The sequence below is a fragment of the Haemorhous mexicanus genome, chromosome 7 (genome assembly GCF_027477595.1).
Source record: "Haemorhous mexicanus isolate bHaeMex1 chromosome 7, bHaeMex1.pri, whole genome shotgun sequence".
Taxonomy (NCBI): Eukaryota; Metazoa; Chordata; class Aves; order Passeriformes; family Fringillidae; genus Haemorhous; species Haemorhous mexicanus.
This window is the reverse complement of record NC_082347.1, coordinates 24,373,722-24,400,432: the sequence shown is the minus strand read 5'-3', so window position 1 is coordinate 24,400,432 and position 26,711 is coordinate 24,373,722. Positions and strand designations below refer to the sequence as shown.

The following is a 26,711-nucleotide window of genomic DNA, read 5'->3' as shown; positions in this document are numbered from 1 at the left end:
AATTTGCTTAAAGTGCATGTTGAAGTTACTCTCGTCTGGGTTTTTGATTGTTTCAAGGCCTATGTGACTTTTACATTGAGTGAGAATTTGAAATAAGCTCATGCATGTGACTTAAGTTTCTATAGGGATCAAGACCTCTTTTAGACCAGCTTTGAAACCTGCTGCATGAAAGTGTAATGGAATTGATTTACTAATGTGTGCACAAGCTGTTAGGGTCCTCTTTAAAGACAAGAGTTAGGGTTTTTTTGCATTTTGTTTGTTGGGGTTTCTTTAATTTATTCAGAGGAGCTGTGGATTCTGAGATAATGTCTTTGCACTAACTTGGTAATTATATGGTATTTTTCATCTCATCTGGGTTCATTTTCAATGGGGCTAATGAGAGGATTGAATGGGGGGGAATGAAGCAGAGTGACTCATTTGTGACACGGGCAAAAAGCAGGGAGGACATAGTGATTGAGAAGGATGAACCCTACCATTGTCTCAGATTTCTCCATTATTTGTTTATTGCAGGTGATCAAGGAGCCACCTCCACCACCACCTCCAGAGCCTGTAAGTGTGCTATTTTTGAGCTGTGGCACCGCCTGCAGCCACCGTACTGTGTCGTGCTGCCCAGGAATGTCAGCCCTGTAGGTGTCTTAATGACACCTTAAAGGCTGTGAGAGGAAATACTCTGGGTCAGGACAGTTATTTCTGCCTTCTGGCCTCTTTATATACATACAGCAAAACTGCTTCCATCCAGGGTGAAAACAGTTGCATAGCTCAAAAATCCACAGGCCAGCAGTTCCTATGGTATTTTGTTCCTTCTGCTGTGCATCAAAAATCCACAGGCCAGCAGTTCCTATGGTATTTTGTTCCTTCTGCTGTGCATCAAAAATCCACAGGCCAGCAGTTCCTATGGTATTTTGTTCCTTCTGCTGTGTGTAAGCAAATCTCTGCTTCTCAAGCTGTGCTGACAGCTGTCCCTCCTCCAGTAAAACTGCCATTGTTCTCAGCAGGAGTTTAGGCCAGATTGGTAGTAAGGAACAGTCTGGCAGCTGGAAAAAAGGACAGCAAAGGCCACATTCTTGTGGCTTTGCTACAGGAGGGGAGACAAAGCCTGCCCTGGCTGTGGCTCTTCTGCAGAGTGACCTCTGGAAGGACATTTAGCCTTTCTCCATTTAGGTTTTGGGCAGTTTGAGGCAGGATTGTATTTATCTCTTTTGGGGACAGTGACTCACTGACCCTGACCTCAGTTTAGTGCCACTGTACTAGTTTCATGAAAATAATAGTAGCAAATAAAAGCACCTCCAGAGAAAACCTATACCTGCCTTAATTTCTTTCCTAGGCATAGACAATGAAATAATGGAAAAATACTTGCCTAACCCACAAGAGAATCTTATAGTTTACTGTTAACTTGCTGTAACTTGGCATGAATGTAGGGACACAACCACAGCTGCTGTTTTGAGGTTGCTGGAGGCCACCACTAGCGTGTATGTGATCCTGCTACTTGTCCTGAGCAGCAGCACTGTGACAATTTAAGTTCAGAATGCACACCAGAATTCCTGCTGGGGTTAGTGCGATGAGTGCTATCACAAAGCCTGCAGTTGCAGCCATGCTGCATTTGAAGGAAGTTTCAGAGAGCATCACAGCCCTGCTGGACTTCCAGATGCTTTGCAATTTTCAATGCAATCAGAGAGAATGAGCTGATGTAAGCCTCCAGGAACAAGACAGAATACAGATGTTATCCATCCCTTTTCTTGGCCTTGTCTTTCTCCAGCATGAGTTGCAATAATTGTGCATTGTAAGAATTGTAACTGTGTAATGAATTTCATTACATTTAGTATTTATCAGGCTCTCTAGGTATGGTGACCTGCCCTGCAGCTGACACAGTGTGGTATTGCTACTGTTAAACTGAATATAGGTGTGTAAAACTTGTTCTAAAGCACGAGCATTAGATTTCCATGTGGTAGCTGTTAATGCTACTTTGCTGTGTGTTCAGTGTAGTGGATATTAGGTATAAATCCTTTATCAACTGGAAAAGTATCAGCTGTTACTGTTGGCTCTGTCCTGCTAGAGTCAGGCTTGCCAGCAATAAGAGCTGTTAGACATGCACATCTGAAATCTGTGTTACATTGCATGGACAGGGCAGAGTATCTTAAATAGTACTCATGTTCACAGTGAAATCATATATAAATGAATTTAAAACACTAATGCAGTTCACAGGGTACTGGTTTAGATTGGCATGAAATGGGATAAAATTTGTGTATTTGTTGTACTCTCAAAAAAAAAAAAGCTTACTGTAAAAACACCAAATGACAATACCTTCATTGTGTATTTATTTCCCCAATTTAGGATAAAAATAAAATAACAGGAACAAAAAAAAATGGTAAAACAAACACCAAAAAGCCAAACCACAACAATAAAAACCCCAAACTCAAACTCCCCTTACTAGTTAAAGCAAATGTTAGCTCTAGTCTTGCCTGGCCATACTAAAGAATTTGTGGGAGGAACTGACCTATTCAGCTGTAGCTCAGAGACCACATGTCACTGAATAACCTTTCTCTAAGGCATAATCTAAGAGGTAAATACAAACAAAAATTAAAGCATGGTTTCAAAAAGCAATGATTGACTTTTGGGCTCTAAATTCCTTTTCCATTCCAATGGAAACATGTAGGGCAATTTTGTGAAAATGCCATCTAGTGATGTAACAGTAATTTACATCTCTATATAGTATTTGGCTTTTTAGTTAATTTTTTGGTTTTTTAATTAAAAAATAAGTTCAGGTAGTGTTTCTAGAAGCACACTTGTTCTGAGGAACAGTAGCAGAGAGCACTGTGCATGGCCAGTCCAAGAGTAGCATGCATGTCTGCATATAAGCATGAGGCACAGTTATTTGAGGAATGAAGGAAATACTGTGGGAGGTTTGTTGTGCCCTCTCCTCAGCTATGTGTGTACTTGGAGAGTGTCAGGCTGGGACCTTCAGGTACCTTGACTTAGTGTATGGATATGAGAAATCCCAGTCACATCTCTTGGCTCAAGATGATAGAGCTGGAGATGTGTTCCCAGGCTTGTTGAATCAGAACCATTTGCCAGCTTTTAGTTAGGAAAGAACAAAAAAATGAACCTGAAGTTAATTCCCTATTCAGACTCTCGCATGTTCCAGAAAAATAATCTTCAGTCTTTATGAGTGCTCTGGTTCTGATGTCCCTAACAATTGTGAGATGCTCATGTCTGAATCCTTTTTCAAATTGTACAACTTGGAGCCAGACTCCACTAAGCATCAGATAGTGTAGAATAACTGGTTACAGCTGCTATGAGAAAAGGGTCTGATGGACATGTTAGAAAACTCAACAGTGGTCACTTTTTTTTTCTCCTCTGTTAGGTGACATTAGGTTCTAAAAGTGCAATTAATAAATTATTTCTCTGAGCTAACTCATGACTGCATTTTCTGCATAGCACAGTGGCAAGTCAGTATATGTACAATTCATCTATACTTTGCCTTTCCTTACAAATCAGTTGAGATTTTGGAGCTCAATGCATATTTGATTAAATAAAAGCAGCCTGGACAGAGGATTAGGCAATGCTCTCTGGCTTCCCTAGTTAAAATTGCAGCTGCAGAGACAAGAGACCTCTCTCGGTTTTTGTCAGCAAATAAGCATAATACACAAAGCCAGATATCCAAGGATTGGAGCATAGGGTGTTCAGCTGTTTTCCACAGTTTATGCTTTTTATGTGAGAGCAGCATTAGTATCTCCCTGTCCTTCCCGCAGGACTCGGATGATGAAGATGGATTGCCAAAGAAGAAGTGGCCAACCGTGGATGCGTCTTATTATGGAGGCCGAGGTGTTGGTGGGATTAAGAGGATGGAGGTATTTGGCTTATTCTTTGGTGTTATAAACCCCAGCACATTTAATTGAAAACTGTTTCACTGTGTTTTCATGTGATTCTTGAAGAGGACCGGAGTCCAGGATTTAATCAGGGTTTGTGTACCTAATTCACACCTGCTGCCCAAGTAACAGGCACCAAGCTGCTATCATTTGCATGAATAATTCAATGAATCTAGCATTAAGAGCCAGAGAAAATTTGGAGGTTAAGAAATGAGATAAGCACCAAAAGAAGTTTTAATCTCGTGAGTCAAACTCTTTGGTGCAGTTGCAACCAGTCCTCTTGTCAGGAAATTCAGGCAAAGCTACACTGGTTTTATATTTGAGGGTGCTGTCTGTGCAGTGCCTGGTTTCTGTGAAAGGGGAGGCTTCTTAGCAAGTTCCTGCAAGACTGCAGATGAAGTATTGCATCTTAATATCCTTAACCATTTTCCTTGCAAGAATTTTATCCTTGATGCTGAGAATGTATGCTGACTGTGACACCATGGATCATATATTGTTCTTGAATGCAGAGTCACTTTTCTGCTTGAGCTAAGTCAGACAACAAAATCAAATATTAAGATATTAGATACTGGGAAAAATTTCTTCACTGAAAGGGTGATGAGGAGATGGAGCAGGCTGTCTGGGGAAGTGATGGAATCAGCATCCCTGAAGTGTTGAAAAGGTGTGTGGATATGGCACTTGAGACATGGTTTATTGGTGCTGGGTTAACTCACCCATCTTAGAGCTCCTACCAACCTTAATGACTCTCATCTGCCCAGATGCTGTGAATTCACACAACACCTTAGATTACTAGAATGTGCAAAGGTTAGTAGTTCCAGCAGTTTTTGAATGAGACTTTTTTTTCTTAAATGTGTATTTCTGATTGTGGTAGGAGTTTGATGCTTTCATAAATTTGACTTAATTCTGGTAGCACTTGGTCATCTGATGGGAACTAGATTAATACCTGTGGGAACCACCTGCTGGTGGTGGTGCTGAAGTGTCTCCTTACAGTGTGCTCTCCTGACATCAGGTGCGATGGGGAGACAAGGGGTCAACAGAGGAAGGAGCAAAATTGGAGAAACCCAAAAATGCTATTATTAAGTTGCCAGAACAGGAGTATGAGCCGTGGGAACCCAAGCCAAAGAAGCCCCATGTGAGAAAACCACCGTCCCAGCGAAAATGGTACACTCCAATCAAGGTAATGTGTCTGAGCCTCCGTTTTAGCGAGTCTCTTGCGTCACGTAAGATTCTGTATCCCACTTTCTTAGCACAGCCATTCTTTCAGCAGAGCTGAGAGAGCCTATTTAGAAAAGTGGCCATTAATTCTCACCTTTGCCTGGTTTTGGAATGTGTATTTCGCTTGGCACTGTGTTGCCATAATTTTTTGAGAAGAGTAGAGGGCACGAGCAGAGATCTTCCTTCCCTCAGCTCACACTGTCTTTTCAGGTTCTCTTGCCTGGGGTGCAACAGCAGATCCCTTGAACCTTAGGGAGGGCAGATGCTGTTTCCTGCCATCTCAAAGCAGCATGGAAAAGGATCAGATAAAGGGCACTGTCCTTGCTTTGACTGCATTGTGGCTAAGGGCTTGGGTTGGGATGCAGATCTGTTTCCCCTTAGTTCAACCACAAGACAGTAATGTTTGGTTTTTGGGCAAGTCACTCAGTCTCCCCATATTTTCACCCTCAATTCTCCCATGTCATTATAATATCTGGTGTTTCAATGTCTTATAATGTATGTATCCTCACACAACCCTAAGGCAGGGAAGAGCTGTTATCTCTGCTTGCAGAGAAGGAAGCTGGAGGGCTAGCATAGTCAAGGCTGCAGCATACCCTGCTCATCCCAGGAATCTATGGCCATGTCCCAAAACAGTGCTTTGTGGGGTGAGTTCTCCCTTCCCCTGCTTACTCACAGATCAGTTAAACAGTGCTTGAATGTTTCTGGAAAGCATCTGTGAATTTTAAAGCCTGCCTAGCCAGGTATTCTTCTGGCTGTTTATCCATGCTTCAGTTCTCTTCCCATCTGTGCTTTTGTTCTGCCTTTTGTAACACTTACAGTAAGATTAGCTCCTTAAAGTAACACCTGTCTAATTGTGCCTCTGAAGGGAGTTGTTCACATTAATCTACTCTCATCCTCACTGCATATTTGGTATTGGCCCACTGGGGCTCTTCTGGTTGTCCAGATAAAGCGTACAGAGGCCAGGGTACAGGAGCAGTGCGTGTGCAGGCAGCTTAATGCAGAAAAGCTGTACCAAGCCACCTGTAGTTTAATCTCATGCTATTTTTACCACATTTCTTGGTCATATCTTGTCTCTTTTTTTTTTAATTGCAGGGTAAACTTGATGCACTGTGGGCTTTGGTTCGACGAGGCTATGACCAGGTCTCTCTTATGAGACCACAGCCAGGGGATAAGGTAAGGCATCTCAAATGCACTGGCATCACTCCTCTGGTAGTAGCAGCAATGCTCTTTCCTCACAATCAGCCCATCTTTTTTATTTTCATAAGCTCGTCTCTTTTTACAATGCCCTAAAGCTAAAAACTGAACATTTTTAATGTTTCTTGGATTTAATAATGGAGTTCAATGATTATTGAGAAATCATGAACTGTACAGATGATGAAAGAACAAATCATAGCAAGGTTAATGGAGAACAAGTTGGGGTTGAATTGTGTGCAGACACATTTCTCAGTCATCTACACAAAGGCAAGGAGTATGTCCTGCCTTGGTGAAGTCTATTGGCCAAAAGTAGGTCAGGATCAGACACCTCCTGGGAGGCAGCAGGGAGTTTGTGCTTTTCAGAGCCACAAAGATGTCTGTGTACTGTCCCTGGGTCACTGGCAATAGCTTAGTTCAGAGCTCTCACAGTTTATGTGAGCCTGGCACTGTATGGTTGTCTCTAATTTGTTATTCTGAGGGGACACCTCCCTAAGAATTGAGTGCTGCTGCTTTGAGCTGTTTCACCATCAAGGTTTTGCTTTCTGCAATGGTTCTTTGTAACATGAGAACGAAGCAGACACAACAGCATCTCTTTCCCCTGTGGGCAGAGTCCATACATTTCACCACCTTGGCTCTCAGGTGAGGGGATTACAGAGTTACAGCAATAGGGTCCATAAAGTGCTTTTTTGGGGATAGGTCTTGTGCAGATGCCCAGGCTTGTTTGCCTAGTTTTCACAGCTAATGACAGACTTTAAAAGTAGCTCTAATTTGCATAATCTAGGGCAGTAAGTTGCACATCTTATGCTTTTGGCAAAATATTATGCCATTTGTCTAGTCATTAACCAAATGCTGCATCAGTATTTAAAGTTTAATCTCTTCCATTTTTCTTTTGGCACATGAGGAAACCAGGAGAATAAACCAGCTTCTTATACTACTTTGTAAAATGGTCTTAAATGTTTCACTAAGCTGCATTTTCAAGGCAGCTGTGCTTGAGACACCTTATTTACTTTTAAAGCACGATCTAGAGCTTCTGAATAGGCTCTTTAGGTCCAGCTGTATTTTGATAGCACTAACATTGTATAATATGTATCTGTCCTCTGCCTTTCACTCCTTTGGCTGGGACATTTCTATCAGTGCAGAGCACAACAGAGCCTCTGTTAGCCAGCATGGTCCAGAAACATGCAGGGGGCTGGCTCAGAACAGGGATCCTCAGTTCCTTGCCTTCCAGCTCTGCTGTGGGGAGAACAAGGGGCTGAAAAGAGGCAATGTAAAACATCAAGCTGAAGGATTATTGTATCAGGGATAACATAAGAAAAATCAAATGTACATCTGGGAAATAGGGTGGAAAGAATCCTATTGAGCCAGATCCAGTGGAATCATAGAATCATCTCTGTTCTCTGGCCTGTGAAATTAACTAAGGCTGAAGAATATTGAAAGTGAAACAAGAATATAACTAGACAGCCTTCTGCTGTTTAAAAAAAAAAAGATATCACAGGCCTGTATTTCATGGAGAGAACTAGTACAGAAAGGAACAAGTTTATTATTTATTCTCTGAGAAACATCTCTAGTAGCAGTCTCTCAGTGGATAATTGACTCCTTGTAAGTTAGGTTTTTGCTGGGGGATGTGTAGAAATCCACCTGTACGTGCAGGTCAGTAAATGTGAGCACACACACACGTCAGGTCAGTGCTGGGAGGGAGCAGCAGCACGGGCAGCACAGAGCTCTGGCAGCCCCAGGAGCAAGGGCACAGCTCTGCCCCAGCCCAGGCAGGACGAGGTCACTCCTTGGCCAGCTGTGCTGGCAGCAGGCAGGGCATTTATTGTGGGGCTGGGGAGATGGTGTTCTTCCAGACTCTGCCATCCACAGGCCAGGGAGTGTAGGGTGATCTTGGAGTGAGAGGTTGTTTTGGTTTGTGTGGTTTTGAGAGATTGGAGTAGGGAAACAGGGGAAAGAGTTCTTGGTGGTGGACCTGTTTTTTTAATTTTAAGGTCATTTCATGGCTGTCCATCCATCTAGTTTTTCATCACGGTCCTGTTGCCATTCCCCATCCTGCTCTTTTCCTTACCTGTGCCCTGCTTGGTTTCCTGTCCTAGACATTGCCTTCCATTTCCTTCTGTGGTTTCTTCCTCCTTTTCTCTCCCAGTTCATGTTTGCATGCCCTTCCCCTTGATGACACAGACTGATTCCCTGCACTCCTGTCTTTGGGAGCAGTAGGCTGGTCCCCAGCCTCCTTAGCCTCTTCCTCTCATGCTGCAGGACCTGAGCTGCTGGTGGCATCGTGCTCTGGGCTATGGCCTTGCTGCAGAGCTGGCTGAAGCTCTGAGAGTTCCCCTGCCCTGGCTCATGTCTTCCATGAACTTATCAAGAAATGGATCTCAGGATGGATGATTTGTCAGTATTAGGCAGGATTGTATTAATAGGATTGTCTTAAACCTTGTGAAAATCACAGGAGCTTTTTGGAACTGGCTATTTAAAGAAAACCATGCAGGCACAAGCTCTGGTGCTCCTTCTCCTGTGTGCCCACAGTGTTTTGCTTGGCTCTTACAGACAGCTCCTCCTCTTGGTCTCCATTCAAGATCATATCCCAGCACCAGCACTGAAATGTTTGTTTGGCAAGTACCTCAATAAAGGGGATCCTGCTCACTTGACTTCCTCAGGTCACCTCTAGCAGGAATTTCTGTTGTGCCAGGATGAGACAAGGGATAAACACACTACCCCATCATTAGCAGCTAGGCTGTTATTTGTGGCATGGAGTTCTGCTGAGCTCTCAGACAGCATCAGCAGAGGACTGAAGTGATAAAAAAGGACTTGTGGCTCTGTGGTGAGTTTCTGGGCCTTCTGCCTTGCTGGAATGTACTAAGGTGAAGCCTTTATAGGCATTTGTGCTACTGCTGCAGTGGTGGATCCCTTAGAGCTAGGCTTTCTTCCCAGCCTTGCTCAGAAATCTGTGTCTTAGAGGACCAGCAGTCACTCTTCTGGCCCAGGAAAGGGACTGACATTTCTGAGGTGGGGACACTTCTCATCCAGCCACAGGAGTATGTGGGTGTGCACATGGCCTGATAGGGCTCTGTTTTGCTCAAGGTGTTCAGATTCCCTTGAAGACGTTCCCATCACTGTGTTGGTGTCCTCCTGAGCTTGGTTCTGAGCTTGCAGCAGCTGCTGTGAAGGTTGGAGTTTGGCAAATATTAGTGTCTGGCTATCTTGAGGTATTTCATACAAACAAACCCCAGTAGCTGGCAGGGCAGGTTGTCAGTGGCCTCTGTGAAAGGTTCAAGCTCTTGCCTTGGCCTCATGGTTCAGAAGTGGGCTGTTTCCAATGGCAGCAGGTAAACACTGAAAGCCAGTGTATGCAGAGAGGAAGGGGAGGTGCTTTCCAATGGTCTGTTAGTTGCTGCTTTCAGCAATTCCATTCCATTTTTCCTCTCAGCACGTACTGATTGATGCAGGAAATTCTTAGAGGCTGGGTTTACCAGCTTTGGTTTTTTAGTCCTTGACTAAAAACCCAACATTTTTCCCCTCAGGCAGAATTAATCATTTACTTTAAAGACTTAAAACGTGATCTCATTATTTTCATGGAAAATTTTGTAGCTGCAAAAGGGAGTGTAGACTGGATTTTGCTTTCACCATCCCCTTGTATACCCCTGGGACTTTACTTAGAAAAAAGCAATGGCTTAGTAGTACTACCCTGTGGTTTGTATATGTAAAGCCCTTTCCTGGGGAATGGGACTAGAAGCAGGCTGCTGTGCAGCCAAAAATGTCACAAACTATGAGCTGCTGGTCATTTTAGAAGCCAGAACTTCTGGATCCCTTCAAGTTCTCACCCTTGAGTTATGGTGTGACTTGGAACAAGGCATAGAAGGTGGAATTTTAAACAGCAGCCTTTGGAATGAGGAGTGTGTGGGTTCCTTATTCTGTGCATCCCTTTCAGAGTGATCACTCTTAGTCTGATAGGTTTGTTAAAGCTCAGAAGGTCGGATTACCCTCAAATTTTGTGTGATTAGTTGTAATGCTGACCATGACATCTATGTGCCTTAGTTTTCCTACCAACAAAAATAATCATGAGAACACAGTATTTACCTTCCTTACAGCTGTGAGGTTTAGTGTTCTGCCAGGCATTTGGGACTCCTTAGATGAATCATGGGACACCAAGCTCATGGATTATTAATGACTAATAATTACTCTCTAGCTGCTGCTTACAGGTGGTCAGCAGCTTGAGTGCAGCCCACGGAGATGGCAGCACCCACCTGTCACGCCACGCTGGCTGCCCACGTACTGCTCCTCCTTGGAGCTTATTCCAATTACTTCTCTTCCAGTCCCAGTAATGGCTTTTAATAGGCTTCCCTGCCTCTTGCTCGGAGATGTGTTGTAATCACCCGTGCAGCAACTGGCAGAGCTACAGGGGGGGCTGGAAAAGCAGCACTGAGCTCCTGCAGACTGTAGTCATCTGGAAAAAAAGCCTGGTCCTGGGGCTTTTCTCCCTTTGCTTTGCGCCTTCAAAAGCTGCTGAAAAGTTAAAGAGATGAGGATATTGGCTCCCATTTTGCTACTTTTTCTTCTTTTTTAAAGGACATAGGCATCTCTAAGATTTATTCCTGCTTTAGCAGACATGGCATGGGGGAAAAGGCTCCCTTGCTGTGGTATGGGACCAGTGTCCTAATGCACATTCCCAGGACATGTTGAGAGCTGCAGCTGGAAACATGTAATCAGTGACTAATTAATTTCCTGTCCTACAAGAAGCCCATATACTGCATCACCCCTCACTTGTGTTATTTCTCTTGTGGAAGAGGAATTCACAGACTTTGGGGATGGGTGCTGCCTGTCTGCACCCAGGTCAGACCAGCAGTCTGTCCACGTCTTTGGCAGCCAGAGGCATGCTCAGGAGCAAGAGGCTCTTGTGAAGCAGGAGTGCAAGTCCCAGGGCTGGTGTTACTTGGCACACAACAGGGTGAAGGAGGATTGGCCTCATGGTTAAGGCACTGGCTGTGGCTTACATAAGTTACTTCACTTCTGCTGTACTGCAGATGTACAGTGAATGAGTGAGGTGAAGAGTCAATTCTAGAAGCTGAGACCATGTTCCTACTAGTACTTTGGGCACTTAATAGACTCTGTTAGGTAGAGAGGGGACTCTTCTGCTCGTCTTAAAACATATGTGCCACTTTGCTCTTTCTCTGATATTTATGATAAAGGAATAGCTTTGTCAGGTCTGGTTCTCAGTGGTTTTTTTAAAGGGAACATATCTTTGGGATAAGGCCTGGTTACTTAATCCCTCATTAACTGCAGCTCTGACATGTCTGCAGGGGGGGAACAGGCTCTTGTGTTATCGCAGTTTTCCAGGCATCACTTCACTGATGCTCCGCAATCCTACAGCGTGTCCAAGGGCCTGACTTGATGCTTGGAGGCTGCCTTGAGCATTAGCAGTGCTGCCACAGGGCAGTACTGATGGCACACCTCCTTTGAGAGGAAAAGTGCACAAATGCACACGTGGTACAGATCCACAGTTTGCACATGGACAGGGATGTTGCAGCCAATATGTGTATTTGTTTCTCAGCAGCACTCTTGGGTCAATGCTGAGCATCATTGGACTGTTTCAGTTGATTTGCTTGGAGCTGTGCATCCCTCATTGTCTTTGAGTTGGGTAACACTGCAGAAAGTAACCTCAGCAGCCTTCCTTAGCTCTCTGCTTTCTTTGCATACTTCTAGTAATTATGCAGTAATGCTGTGACCTTCTGATGGTGTTTGAACTGTAGAAATAAAAAACACTGTGTAAGAGGATGTATTCACACTGAAGTTATTGTATGGAATGATAACTAAAATTCAAAATGTATTGTCTTATTACTTTCCTCAGAGGAGTTGTAGTTCCAGAAAAAACCCAAATCACAGTCTCCCACTGTGTAAGAAAAAGTCACTAGACAGCAAGAAGAGCTTAGATCTATGTATGTTAGGTCTCGAGATGAACCTAATCTTGCTTTGAACATTCCAGCTTTATGTGCCAGTTTTAGTGTCAGATAGGAACAAGAGAACTGCAAATGCCTTGGTCTTTCTGTGGCAACACTGGAGTTTCTGCATCATTTAAAAGTCATTCAGGTTGGTTGGTTTGGTTTTTTGGGTTTTTTGGGTTTTTTTGCCATGTGAATAAATCCCTACTTTCTTCCTCCTTTTGGAATTTAATTGCCCAAGCAGACAGCTCAGTCTTCATTGCCTTTTTAAGGAGTGGGATATACAGAAACTTTGAAGTGAAGCCTAACAAGAGCAGTGTCACTTCTTGCAATGCTGGTGGCCAGGCACTCTGAGTTGAACTTTGAAAATGAGAGGAGGTGTATTTGGGTTTTTTTTACGGCTACAGGCTCTGCTGATGTGAGAGCAGGGTGTGTATTAGAGTTCCTAGGAGAGAGCAGGCAATGGGGTGCGCAGGGAAAAAGAGTAACTGCAAAGTGCACGGGGAAAACATGGCAGGGATCTGTTTGCTTAGTGTTAGGTCTCTAGCATACCTGAAATGGGGCAGAGTTCCATGTCAGGACTTTGGAACTTGACTTGCTTTTCTAGTGTGTTCATTGTTAGAGTGAGGTAGTTGTGTCCCAAGACAGTCTGCCATTCAGTTTAACACAGGGGCTTTTGCAGGTGAAGAGGTTTTCTGTGCTTTGTCGATGTGCCAGCACTGATAATGGACTGTATGAGTCCCATCCCAGACGAAGAAAATCCGTGTGAGATCAGCAGTGAGATAAGCACAGGGAAAGCTGAGAGCTGTGGATTTACCATCCGCTTGCTCTAGGTAGCAGTAGAGCCATTTAAGGGCCAGTTACCCAGGGAAGCATTGGTGATAGTTGTATCTGTTTCCAGACTCCAAACAAAGAGGCAGCCTGTCTGAGTGGTGGGCCAGGATCTTACATTTTTGGCTGAGGCAAGGAAAAATAATAACCATTTCCACCAGGAATCTCTGGGTTTTCATCATTATTCTGTACTCTAGTCAGGTGAATAACATTGTGTACACAATAATGCCAGCTTGCTCTAGAGAGGCAGTCACATAATTCACTCAGGAAAGCATGATGACACTTAATTGCACTTTGAGCAAGATCAGTTATGGTCCTTTGTGGCCTAATTTGCTACTCCCAGCAAGCCACCAATACCTCAAGGCTGAGGCTGTTGCACCCAGCAAATGTTTGTTGGCTTTGTTGCTGTGCTCCAGAGCCCTCCCCATTCTAGGGGATGGACAAATGCAAAGTCCTCCTCCCTGCAAACATCAAAGGAAAGAGGAAAATCTTTTGCAAAGCAACCACTGTTGTTTTTTTCTTGAACCACATTTTAGTCTGTTCAGCATTCAAGTGTGGAAATGTGTGGTGCTGTGGTTGAAACAAGGGATGTGAGTCACAAGTCCTCAACTTGTAAATACCATTTTTTTCCACCTGCATAACCTTGAGTAGATTACATGACCTGACAGTGGCTCTCCTCACTTCCTCTACTCTGGGACCCTCATCCATAAAAGCTGTCAGGAGAGAGGAAGGCAGTAAATCACATATGAGTTCAGGTTTAGGTTAAGATATTTTTCTGAGGTTTGGGTGGGATTTGGTCTGGTCACACTTTGAGGTTCATACTGAATGTAAGGTGTACCTGATAGACCTTGGTTATGTCCGGTGTTACTTTTCTGTTCCCTTTGTCTCTTCTGCTTTTTCAGGGCTTAGAATCAACAGGCTTTGTTAGGGATCTGCACGGTGCATTAGCTCAGCCACAGCCTCAGCAAGGTCCAAGACATGTGATGTTTTGTGCATTCCTGCAAGATATCTTGTGACTCTGGCCACTCTTTCAGGAGATGTCTGTAGCCCATGCTGCATTTCCTTGCAGAGGCACGGCTGGAAGCAGCATGCAGTTTCCTGCTGAATGGAGTGTGATGCACATTATTTGAACAGCCCTGTCTTCAATACTGGGGTGGGCTCTTCATGTCTCTTTTCCTAAGCTGAAAAAGTGGTATCAGGCATGAGAGAGCTGGATGGTAGGTTTGTGTTCAGCAAAGTTTGTTTTGCTGAAGGGTACTGATCCTAGCTTAAAAGTCTGATTTCCTTGGCTGAGCTATTTCTCCCTCAGATTCCTCATTCTTGTCCACTTTCTCCAGTGGTAAATTGGAATTAGCCTCCTTGTCTTCAGTGTATTCCTGCACTGGTCTTCAACCTAGCTGAACAGACTGCTCCCAGCAGACCCATCCCTTGTTTCAAGCAGTGCTGTGCACAGCTGGGATTGTGAACTGGGAAACAGTGTCTGCAGATGTGTATCTGGGGAAACTGTCAGTACTTGATTGTATTCAACTCTCAGTATTCTGATAAAAGAAACTACAGTAGCCTGGGATAGTGCAGCTATTAGTCTTACTGCAAAACAGCTCCTGTTTTAATTGCCTGGTAGAATTGGACCCAGTTTTCCCTGTTACTGTCTTTATTTTGATTTCAAACTGTTCCTTTAGATGGTCTGTAAATGTTTTTTCATGTTAGTAGAATTAGCTGAAGTTGAAAATACACTCTTGAAAAAGTTTCAGTATTTTCAGTTTTTGTTTTGAAACACCTTTTCTGTGTGAAACTCAATGATTTAAATTGAGGAACACATGTTTCAAGTCTAAATTAAACTTATTTTGACATACTTGTTTTACCTGAAAAATTAAGACACTTGGTTGCTGTTGACTTTTCCTTAGGCCAGCAAGTGAACTGAAAGATGACTTTTATTGCTGCTATGTGCAGTGCAATGCCATGGGTCTGTTTGTGAGTTTGTCCTGGCAACCTACCTCCCTTGGTCCCTGGGGGATCCCTGGATGGCATTATCACACATTTAGTGTCAAAGGAAGAGCTCCTGTGCTCTCTCATCCCCTCCCCACCCCATAAATCCAATTTTCTCAGCTGTTTGGCCCCCACAGCCAGGGTGTCTGAGAGCATACTGCACTTTGAAGGATTTGTTTTCTCCCAGCTTGTTTACAAACAAGGCTGGTCCCACTTTGCCACTGAGAGAGGGCTCAGGGGTCTTGCCTGAGCTTTTTGGGCAGCAATGTCAGCCATGCCTGAGCCAAGACAAGAGGTCTGGTCCAGAATGTGTCAGCGGCCCAAGGAATTGCTTAGCTGTGTGTCACTGTCCCCATGTGCCCAGCTCCTGGCCCATGTGAGGATCTCATTGTTTGGGACTCAGTTTGTGAGGCAGGGATTAACTTCCTGTGCTGTGTTTCCATGGTGCTGCTCCCGTGAGCCAGGGTTTGTGGGTGGTTTAGCTTGGTTGCTAAAAGGAGAAAAAGCAGCTATTTACTTATAAGAGGGTTTTTGTGGACTTTGTGAAGGATACACATGTGCCTCAGCTGCTTTTAAATATCACTGCCCCTTCCTGGGTCAGGGTATGTATCCTGTTTAAAGTTGGGTTACCTCCCACATCTTACAGCTCAGGCTAATTCCTTTTGCAATGAGCATCACTGTGGGTGAGCCCAGTAGGTTACACCTCTTGGTAGCATCACCTTGCTCATGCTGGGCTGTAAACAGAGCTTGCTGCTGCTGCCAGGATCATCCTTGGGCATTTGCATTTCCATTTTGTAATTTTCTATTTGAGTTTATCTGATGTGCCTAAGGGCATTACAGGGTCCTCACTGTTACAGTGAGTGATTCACAGCCCACAGTGCAGTGATTTCCCTCCCCTGCAATAGCTCCATCATAGAAGGGAGGGAGCAAAAGTGACAGGAGCTTCCTTAGGAAGAGACCAGATAATACACTGGGAAAAGAATGGGCTGAACTTATTTTCCTTTTTAAAAGCAACACAAAAGGAAATGATTACATTTGCATTGCTGGACACTGCCGCTTTACTGGACCTGACTTTCAAAACCCTCTTCTCTTCAGTCAACAACACCATTTTCTATTCTCTCTTCATAGTTTTGGATCGCCATCATTATAGGTGTCAGTCCTGAACTGCCAAATAGCTTCCCAGAAACTTGTTATGTACAAGAGAGGACTTACTAAACTGGAATATATGTATGAGAGTCAGGTTATCGTGCAAACAAATATTTTAACTTGATGATATTTAATGTTTTGATTTGAGCCCTGATAACCTAAAGTGGCTTCATATAAAAATTAAAGACAATTTCATAAAATAATTGTTAATGATTAATGAAATAACCACCATATAATTAATTTTGATGATTATAATTTAATCATTAAATAATATAATTAGAAAATAATTATAAATTGCATATTTATTAACCTGAAAGCATGGTCAGTCACCTAACTGGTGATATGGGAATATCTGGCACTTCCAATACTTTATTTTTCAACACAAAAACGATATCTGAGTCCCAAATGTAAGAGCAGGAGTTAGTAAAAGTAACTTGTATGTGCCCAAAAACCAGCCAGCCCTGGGTTTTACGTGACAAACTGTTTCAGCAGCTCACTAATTTCTAGCCTGCTTGCTGCAGGGTAATCAGTGCAATTCCCAGGAAGTCCATGAAGGTTTTAATGAGCCATGACATGTTGAGAGCACAGTCAGCGTGAAGCAGTGCAGTGTGAGGAAGCTTTTGGCAAAGGCTGATGCTCATAGATCCTGGCTCCTGAGGAGCCAGCTGCTAATCCTGACACTTGCCCAGGGAACTCAAATATTGGGAACTCTGTACCACCTTCCTTCATCTCTTTCACTGTACAGGTGTTGTATCCATAATCTACCTCTGATAAATAGATTTGCTAAATGAGTTTCCCATACTGGCTGGTTTAGGATGTTCTGTTTAGGTGTTTCTGCGAGAACACTCTGGTTCTTTATTGGAAGACAAGGTAGACCCTAATTTTGCCCAAAGTTAATTTTGCCAAAAGTCACTGATCTTTAAGGTGTTTATCTCATTGTTTTCTGGGTCTGTGGATCAAAGCTTTCACTTAGCTAAATGTGATCATGACTTTTTGTATATGCTTCCTCTTGTGGTTCTGTAAGTAGCATAAAATCTGAATCTATTCTTTTGAGATTTAGAGCTATATTTTTATACTGAACTATTGAGAGATATTTAGGAAGTGAAGCTACATGTGGATGAACCAGCTCCATAGCAAGCTGGCAGATTCGTCCCATAGATAAACATAGATAACAAAGCTGGAGAGAGAGCCTGAGGAAATGATGTTCATTTTGGATTTCAGCATCCTAAATAATACTCATAATAAATAATATTTAATAATTAATAATTTAAATAAAATTATAAAATTATAAATAATAATTAATAATCTAATATTTCCTTATTGGGAGCAACTTCATTTTTAATTTGGTAGTCTAGTGGTTTGACTGGCCACACTGAAACTTTAAAGAATTTATTTTATTCCATTCTAAAATGCAAGTATTATATTCTTAAAAGATCAAAGACAGGAAAATTTAGTAAACTAAGCGAAGCTAACTCTTTTTCAGTCAGATGCACACCTTTTCAAATCCAAATTGCAGCACTCGGACTCCGTAAGCCAAACCAAGAGGGAATGGAAAATCAAGCAAAATTTATAACAGGAATGATGTCTTTTATTAGGTCAACTAATGTAGCTAAAAATAAGAAACAGACATACTTTTGTGTACATGGATACTGACATGCACAGAGATGAAACTGGATCTGATTTTTGTTAAACGCCAATGCCTGTATTAAAATGAAGAGAGAAAAGGGACAGCTACTGGCAGATGCCCTGGATTTTTAAAATTCTTTTTGCTGAAGTGTTGCTAGTATCAGGGGTGAACGGACTTCCCCATGGCACTCTTTGAATTGCCTGGATTCTTTTAACAGTCGTTTCTGTCAATTGAAAACTTGCTGAGTAGTAGCTAAAGATTTTGGGGAAATGAGTGCTGGGCAATGATGTAGTGAGCACTGTGATGAAGATAGCCCAGCAACATGAGGCGGTGGCTTTCAGGAGGCTCCTCCCTTCCTCCCCCCCTTAAACCACACACAATAGCACATCCTAGGTGGTCGAGGAGACTTTGCCTAGAAGTACAAAGTGCCTGAATTGTGATTGTTATGCCGGGATAAAAGCTGGAGTTGGGACAGGGGCAGATCCCACTGCTTCAGTATTTATACTTTTTGAAAAGCCAATTTGGCAAGCAGCATAACAAGAGCCTAACAAGTGGATGGACATATGGGGAGGCAAAATAACAGTGCATTAGGAAGAGGGTGCAGATGTGAGCTGCAGCAAGGGCGTAGCTCCATATGGCACGCTGCTGACCTTCGGTTGGTGCCTGAATGGCCGTAGGCGGCGCGGGTCGCGCTGTCCAGCCTGCAGGGCTGGCCTCACACACTTCATCTGCCTCTAGAGCACAATAACGCAGCTACCCACAGCTGGGGTGCCTGATGTCATCCTGCTATTGCTGCACCTTGCAGCTCTGACACCTTCTCTGAAACAGTGTGTTCCGTGCTTCTGGAAAAATATATACCATTGCCACTGCTGAAGTGGTGGTGGTGGCTTCTTAATCCCTGTTAATCCTCTGTGCAGGAAGAGCAGAGATAAGTGTGCAGGAGACTTAATTTCTGTCTGTGTTCCCAGGGTTTAAAAGCCTTTACATGCTTTTGGAAAGGAAATGACTTAATTCTTTCAAGCAGAGAATATTAAAAATCCTGTGGTTAGCATGTTTATTTGAGAAACATAGTGGATTTTTTTTTTTAAATAAACTAACCCCAGAGGGATGTGCATGTTAGGTAGAATAACAGAGGCACTCTGTTATAAGGAGACTGTGATGGGTGGAGGGCTTAATTCTTCAACCTAGAAATCCTTTGACAAAATACACTTGATAAGTCCAAACTATCACTTATAATTTATTATCATTTGTTCTTCCCTTTCCCTTTTCAACTGTTAATCCTGACACTGGCTTAGAGTTTGGCCCCATTTTATCAATGGCTGCTTGAAGTGCTCAGGAGGATTTGCTCCAGTATTCACCAGAAGTCTTTGATATATGAGATTGTAGGCTAACACTGATAATCTTTTGTGAGGAAGTGTCACAATGCATACATCGATCATCCAAGCCTCTGTCTGTCAGACTCTCCCAACTCAACCGTATTTTTCATGACACAATGCAGCGCATGGCCTTTAAATTACCCATCTGTCTGACAAATCAGTGAGTGTGGCAGAAACTGGCAGCAGTTTGACGTCGCCTATCACTTTAACTGAAGTGAAAGTAATGCAAACAGATTTATGGGATTCCCTTTGATTATAGACTATGAATATATTTGGAATTGATGTTTGTGAGAGAGACACAACAGAGGGGCAGGAAAGGCTTGTAGGCAAAAGCACCAGTGTTGGGTTTGCAGCTTTGCATTTACTATGAGGGAGATTGTTCTGTCCTAAATTTTTCCCTGCCCATATGGTGCATCTCATCTGAGCACCTCTAACCATTTTTCTTTTTCATTTTCTTTTTTCTCTTTCATACTGAGTGGTTATTTAGCTGCTCTAAATTCATAACTTTATAAATATCAAGGCTGAGTCTTCTAAAATGAATTTGATGTACAGCTGTTAAATATATCTGTAACATTCATTGCATGTCAGTAAATACTGCTGAATTTCCGAGTGGGCTCTGGATACAGTGGAGCACAGCAGAAGACAAATACCTCGCAAGGATGGCTGCAGTGCTGGTGAGGACTTGAGTTCTGTGATGGAGCAGAGCAAAGCATTGACTTGGCTCTTTTGATCTGATGGTTTATCTTTGCAGAAGTAACCAAGACCTTGGCTTTTGCCTTTTGCCTCCATGCAAAGGCTCTGGCCCCAGTATAGTATTGCCGTGCCCGAGTTCATAACCAAAGTCTGGCACAGCAAGTCTGGATTTTTAGGAAGAGAATTTAATCCTACTCATTGACACGGTTGTTTAAGTGTAGTGCTGAATTGTGATGGTGAAAGCTGGGACAGAGCACTACTGAGTGTGTCTCATGTGCAGGCAACAACATGTCCATTCAAACAAATCGTGTCTGCAGCTGAGCTCTGGAAGCCCAGAGCCATTCAGTCCAAGTAAGTGGTAGGGTGGTACCCTTTGGGTTTTAGTACATTTGTGAAATCATTTTCTGGGCTCTGGAGCTTTCACAAGCTTCTTTTGAAACACTGCTTGCCTTTCTTCAGAGAAGCCATAGACTTAAGTGATTCCCCTCTCTCTAAAGAGATAGTTTTCATGAACAAAGGGGCAGGCATTGGAAGTCACTCAACAAAACAGTTGAGGTTCTGCTGTGATGGCTTTGCCTCGTTTCCTGAGGAAATTGTGATTTGTGATTTTGTCACAGAAACTCAGCTCATTCTCTAAACACCTTCAGAATTTTCTTGTGCCAGGCAGCACTGAGCCAAGAGAATCTGTGACTGATGTGGGTTTTTGAATTCCTGCAGCTACAGCCATTGGTAGCTGGGGAGGATCATGATCTATAGCTGCTTTGAGATAAGTTTTCTATATTTGGAATCCTTCCCCTGAATTTGCTCAGGGGGTGTTGTCATAACCTTGAGCTGAATTTAGTTTGTTGATTCCCGCATGCAGCTTGTCTGAGGTGCCTCACTGAGGTTGCCATGTAGCTTTTTTATTACATAGGAGCCTCTGGCTGCTTCCCATAGAAGAGGCTAGGTGGTCTTTGGGGTCCCTCTCTCTCTCTCTCTCTCTTTTCCTGTCTGGAACTTGGTTAGTGGGAACCTATGTAAAGTTTTTTTTTTTTGGCTAAAGGAAACCCTGATATATTTGCATTTCGCCCCCAGTTGACTAGGACATCCCCAGTGCTTTTTTTTCAAGTCCAAGCTACTCCTGTTCCAAAATTTCCACACACAGTGCTCCCATCAGGTCCTGCCTGTCTGCATCCCACATCCATCCTGAAAACACACTCATTGGAGAGCCCTCTGTGCAAGTCCCACACCTTGTTGGTGTTTCTGAGGGGAGCCACATCTACCCTGGAGCACAGAAGACACGTGTACTATCCCAGTGTAATGTTCAAAGCACAGACATCAGCCAGGCGAGGATCACTTTGAAAATGAGAGCTATGGATTGTCTTTGCTAATGTTGTTGCTCTGGTATAGTCCTGTATGAGGTTTTTTCAAGCACAGCATTGCAGTCAGGGATCCCACCAAGGCAGGCATGACTTGGGTAGAGCTTCAGGCATGTTCTGCTCTAGTAGCACAGGTGAGCACAGTCCCAGTGTGGTCCCTTTTGGTTTAAGCCAGTCCTAGGCTATTCTCTACAGGCAGTAGCTCTGAAAATCAAGGAAAGTACAAGCTTTTATACAGCATGGTTTGAATGTAATTTCTAGGATCCAGTCAGTGATACTGGATGAAATGTAGCCTGACCTCTCTGCTTATAGTACCTTTGACTAGCTACTGATGAGACAAAATACATACTTTTTAATAACAAATTTTTCTTCACCTCTAGGGAAGATGCATAAACTTCACCCGTGTGAAATCGGATGGGACCTCTGCCCCTTACAGCCCACCACCAAAGCTGCCGTTGCGCGACAACGCTCCCCTCAACAATGCTCCAAGGAACCCTTCCTCTCCTGTGTCTCTGCAGCCTCCTTCCAGGCAGCCACCTCCTGGGCCACCTCCATCCCGAGCCCCTCCTGGACCTCCTCCTTCACGCCCACCCCCGCAGCCCATGGCTTAGAGTGCAGCAAAACCTGATCGACACAACATGTCTCTTTGCTGAACACAGCATATTTATTGAGTATTGGTTTACAGTTAAAGATATCAGAATTTGTTGCTGGTCAGCAAAAAAAAAAAAAGAAAAGGGAAAAAAATATTGCCAAGTGTCAATTTTAGTGTATGAATATATTTATACCACACGTGCTGAGTAAACATTCAGTGGAAAAATTCAGAGCTATGGGGTATAGAAACAAACCAAAATGATCATCTAGCTACAGTAGCAGCTTTTGTGTGTATTCTTTTGGAGATCTATTTAGGTAGGACAGTTGTCTGACTTGGCGTGTCAGATCATTCATTAATAACTTTCGCCGGTACTTGTGCATCAGTGGCTTTGATAGCTGCCACCTACAAGTTGGTTCAACATAGTTCATTGAGGAATTTGCTTTTTTTTCCCCCAACAGTACTGCATCCAGATGTTAATATGGATCAACAATTGCAAAGATAACCTTCTGCCTTTGGTTCTGCAGGTGGAATTTCCATGGAAGTTTTAAGAGGCCTGTGATAGTAATGAGGTAACATAAGACTATATGCCAATAATCTAGCTCAATAATCTGTCGTAGAAGAGGGATACATCTTTTCCCCTGGATAAATCAGTTTTGGGCCTGCCATCTCTGCATATGTTTAGACATGCTTGCACAGGTGAAGATATTCTATCTGGAGGTCCAGATTTTTCACAAGACTTGAGTCCATATTTGTCCAAAGTTCAGAGGAATTTTGAGAAAAATATTTTGGCAGTTTAGTTTTCATTTACAGAAAGAGTAGTCCAAAAGGAAGCAAACATACACGGCATTTGAATTTAGATGCTGTAGTAAGCAAAGACAATGTGTTATTTATATCAGCAGCATTGAGGGACTGATTCTATTGCTATTTGATTGGATAAATTTTCTTTTGATCTTACTGCCAAGAAGAATTCCATCCTTTTGTGATTAAAACATAAATTCCTCTTTGAGCAGCTCTTTCTTTAGACAGTTCAGATCCCACTAATATGTAACCCTGCAGTCTACCTGTGGCTGAGAGGCCTGGTGTGAAGAGTGAGTATGAGCTTTTATCCCTGTTTCACATGCTTGGCTGCTCTCCCATGCCCTCAGTTCTGGGTGTCACCAGGAGGGGATGTGAGCACCCACACAGAGGTGGGAATTTCTGACGCGGGACTGCGGGCCAGCCCATTATTAGTGTTCACTGAGCAATACCTGAGTGGGTTGTGCCCAGAGCATTCCCTAGTGAATCAAAGTAACACCTGAGCTTGCTTTTTCTCCACCACTACCTATTGTATTGGAGAGGGAACCTATGCTGGTCTGCTTTGGCACTGGCTGTGTTTTTAGGATAGTTGTAGAAATAATGATATGTTGCATTATGACACAGCATATACCTATTTCTCCATCTGTGTGTGGGTGTGTAGCACATCACAGGAGTTATTGGCACATAAGTCTTAAGATAAAACACTAACTCTATAGTGCAGTTGCTCCAGATTTAAGACCTTTTCATGCAGTTGTTACAGGCATATAAAGTTGTACTGGCACAAACAGAAATCAAGATTAATGTTTCCAGTGGAAGGCCCACTTGCAGAACACCACCAAGCTCTCATCAGTCTATGCTGATCACTGTGACATGCCATGTGTATGCAGCTGAGGCTGTCAAACATGACTCAGAACCACAGAGCCTCTTTCTCCTCTTGCACTGCTCTGCTCTCTTGAGCTTAGCTCTTACCTCATGTATATTGGTGCAGGTTGTGGAATCATGGTTGTGAGTGCCAGCTGGCCTTGGAGCTGTTCCTAATTTAGGCTAGAGCCAGCAAAGCACTTCTGCATTTGTTAAAATGTCCTGCAGGTCAAGAGAAACTTCCTTATGCCCAAGTGCTTTGCTGACCTGTGACTTCATTGTGATCAGAAAGAAGAATTGGGATGCACTCAACCCTATCCTCATTCTTTTTAGACACTTGAATAGGGTCTGCATAATTTGGTTCATGAGAATGGATTTCTGTTTGGAGAGGAAAGAAGAGTATGTGTGTGTGTGTGAGTGCCTGTACTTGTGTGTGGGAACTGTGCAGGGTTTTGTTTGGTTTCTCTTGCTTTACAAAAATTGCTTGAGAGTTGCGCTCCTATGAATAGAAAGGCTTTTGCAGCCAGTGTGACACAGAGTCATCACCTATCTCTGTTTCATTCAGCTGAAAGGTGACACTAAAAACAAGTCCTATTTTCCACTGCAGTTCTGGTGGAACTCTGTTTTTACCCCAATTAAAGGAACTGGATGACTGCAGTGAGAGGGCAGGAGGAAGGATGGGGGACGGTGCTTCACAAGCAGAGATCATTGATGGGCATTATACTGGTAATATGGAAACCCTGAAATAACCTTGCTGGGTGGGTCTAAGACCATTTGTAATGTGTTTGTACAGTGAACCTAACAGCTTCTCATGTTGGTTGTGTGAGAATAATTAGCCAGCAAATGCTAACTAGAAATTGAAATGGCAGAACAATAAAAGGGATACCCATGCCAGGACAAAACAGGGCATTAGAGATTTAACTTCTTGTGGTCAGTGCAACAGGCCACTGCTCTGTGGATGCCAAGTCTCTTATCCGCAGGCAGCAGTGAGATTGAAGCAGTGACTTGCTGTGTCAAGAGTTAACTTCAGCTAATGAAAAAGCCTGGGAGCCAGATGTTGTCTTGCACCTGTAGAGATCTTGGGAGAGCTGAGTAGAGATGGCAGTTTGCCCTCGCGTTAATGTTGGTGGAATTTGACTCCCTACCAGTGACAGTGGAGCTGTTGGCTTAGGCAGGGCTTCTCACAGTCACACATCCAACATACCTGTTGTTTGCAGTTGAGGAGGATATTGGTCTTTGCTGGAATAGACAGTCCTGCAAAGCTAACACATACTAGCAATTCTGCACAACTTGCAAGTGCAGCAGAAATAGGAACAGCTTAGGCTTTGCCAAATCCCAGGTGAATGGACTCATGTATGATAAAGCAGGACCCACCATGGATTTGAGAATAAGATTTGGCATAAATAGAGTTTCCTGCATTCTCACTGTAAAAAAAAATTAAGCATTTGGTGTGTAACTCAAGTTTTGGCTGCAGCCTCTGTGGCAGGAGCACTGCAGATTTAGTTTGCTGGCAAAGCAGGAAGGGAAAGTGAATTCTGCCTTAAACTGAATTTTCTTTGCAAAGGTGGGAGCAGTGAATATGCTGCCCTGGCTACAGAAAGGCCTTTTGGTTGTACAGAAGTGTACCCATTTGCAGTGATCTCAGGCACCGTAACAGCACAGTAGGAGAAAGTAGTTGCTATTTTATCGTCTGTTGAGCTTGATCCTTACCTCGTGTAAATCAAAATAGAACAGCTGAAATCAAGGCAGTAATATTGGTGTCCATCAGCTGAGAAATGTCTGAAAATAAAGGAAGGGACCAAATCCCTGAAATGGGCCTGTTGTTTCAATGTTTGTTTTGGCATTCATATATGCCAGTTGTGATTACAGTAGTTACACTGCTAAGAAATGTTCTCATGTGGGAATGATTCCCATGTATTTTCCAGTGTATAGCACCATTTGACACTTGCAAGAAGTGGATATCTAATGCTTCCCCAAATCCTAGAGGAAAATGTGGGTTCAGGAGACCTTGGTCTCACACTTAGTACAGATGTGAAATGACACAAGGCACAAAGCAGTGGGAGGGAAATTCAGTGTGTTTAAACCTGATACAGAACCACATTGATCAAAGCATATTTGTGGCCATTTTTCAAGCTCAGTGCATGTGTTGCCATCTGTGGGAGTAGCCTGCAGAGCAGACGGTCCTAAATAGAAAAAGGGAAAAAAAAGGAAAAGAATCAGCTTCTCATGTGAAAGAGCAAGCATAACAATGAATGACATTATTTCATGAACTGTACCAGTTCAAATGCATGTGCACCTGGTGCTCCTAATGCTTTTTAGTCCTGTTGGTCTTCAGACAACATGATCAGTAATACGCTTTCTCTCTTTAATCATTTGCTGGTTTTATTGTTGTTACTTTGGGTTTTTATGTGGTTTGTTAGGTTTTTTTCGTTTTTTTAAAGAATCATTTCACTGAGAAAACAGCCCTACTTCTGTAAATATAGAGTTTAATTTGGAGGAGACAGCACACTTCTGGATGTTACTGCTGGACAGTTATTTATTAAAAGGGGCTCAAGGTGAATAAATAGAGGTGGCTCAGGATCCATGCATGCAAGTGTGATAATGCAGTATAGCATTTTCAGTTCTCTGTAGTTTTGGGGCAAGGGGAATTTTTGGGTCATCGTAGTTTTTTTAGAAGTTTGTTACTGATATACCTTTGAATAATGCAGTAGAGATTCCTAGCATATAACAGTGCTTGAACAAATGTGTAGATTACAATAGATTTTTTTATTTGGGAGGTAAGGAGAAGGGTTATGAGGGAGAAATGTTTTAGGAAATGTTTTCGTTTTTATGGGGGAAAATGTACTGTACTCAATTTTTAAATTTTTTGTTTGTTTAGAAAGATATAGTGTTTTCAGAAACAGTGGGGATGTGGGCTGATCCACAGCTGGGGCATGGAGATGTGGGACAGAGGAAGCAGTAAGATTTTTGAGGGATTATGAAGCTTTACATGCAGGTGTGGGTTTGTTACTGGTACATGTGGTACAAATTTCTGTAACTGACATGCTGCTTCCATGTTATAATCATGTAACTTCATGCATTTTTGGCACGTGCTCTGTTTCTCTGAGAAAACCTTGCAAATGTAATGCCTGCATGCAAATGTGGGAGATGTAGCCAAAATCTTGTAATCCAACATAATGTAGTCTTAATGGCTTCAGAATCAACAATAAAAGTGCTTACTGGTTAAACACTATAA

General features: G+C 43.0%; 1 protein-coding gene across 1 annotated transcript in view; it reads left to right on the top strand.

The window, feature by feature from the left end:
• Window positions 1–26,711, top strand: part of ANTXRL (ANTXR like) — a 56,562-nt gene extending 29,851 nt beyond the window's left edge. Inside the window, exons 14-18 of the mRNA XM_059851517.1 lie at window positions 511–549; window positions 3,750–3,848; window positions 4,876–5,043; window positions 6,174–6,254; window positions 21,609–26,711. Coding sequence (XP_059707500.1) covers window positions 511–549; window positions 3,750–3,848; window positions 4,876–5,043; window positions 6,174–6,254; window positions 21,609–21,839 — 618 coding nt within the window. The 3' untranslated portion in view covers window positions 21,840–26,711. The remainder of the gene's footprint in view (window positions 1–510; window positions 550–3,749; window positions 3,849–4,875; window positions 5,044–6,173; window positions 6,255–21,608) is intronic.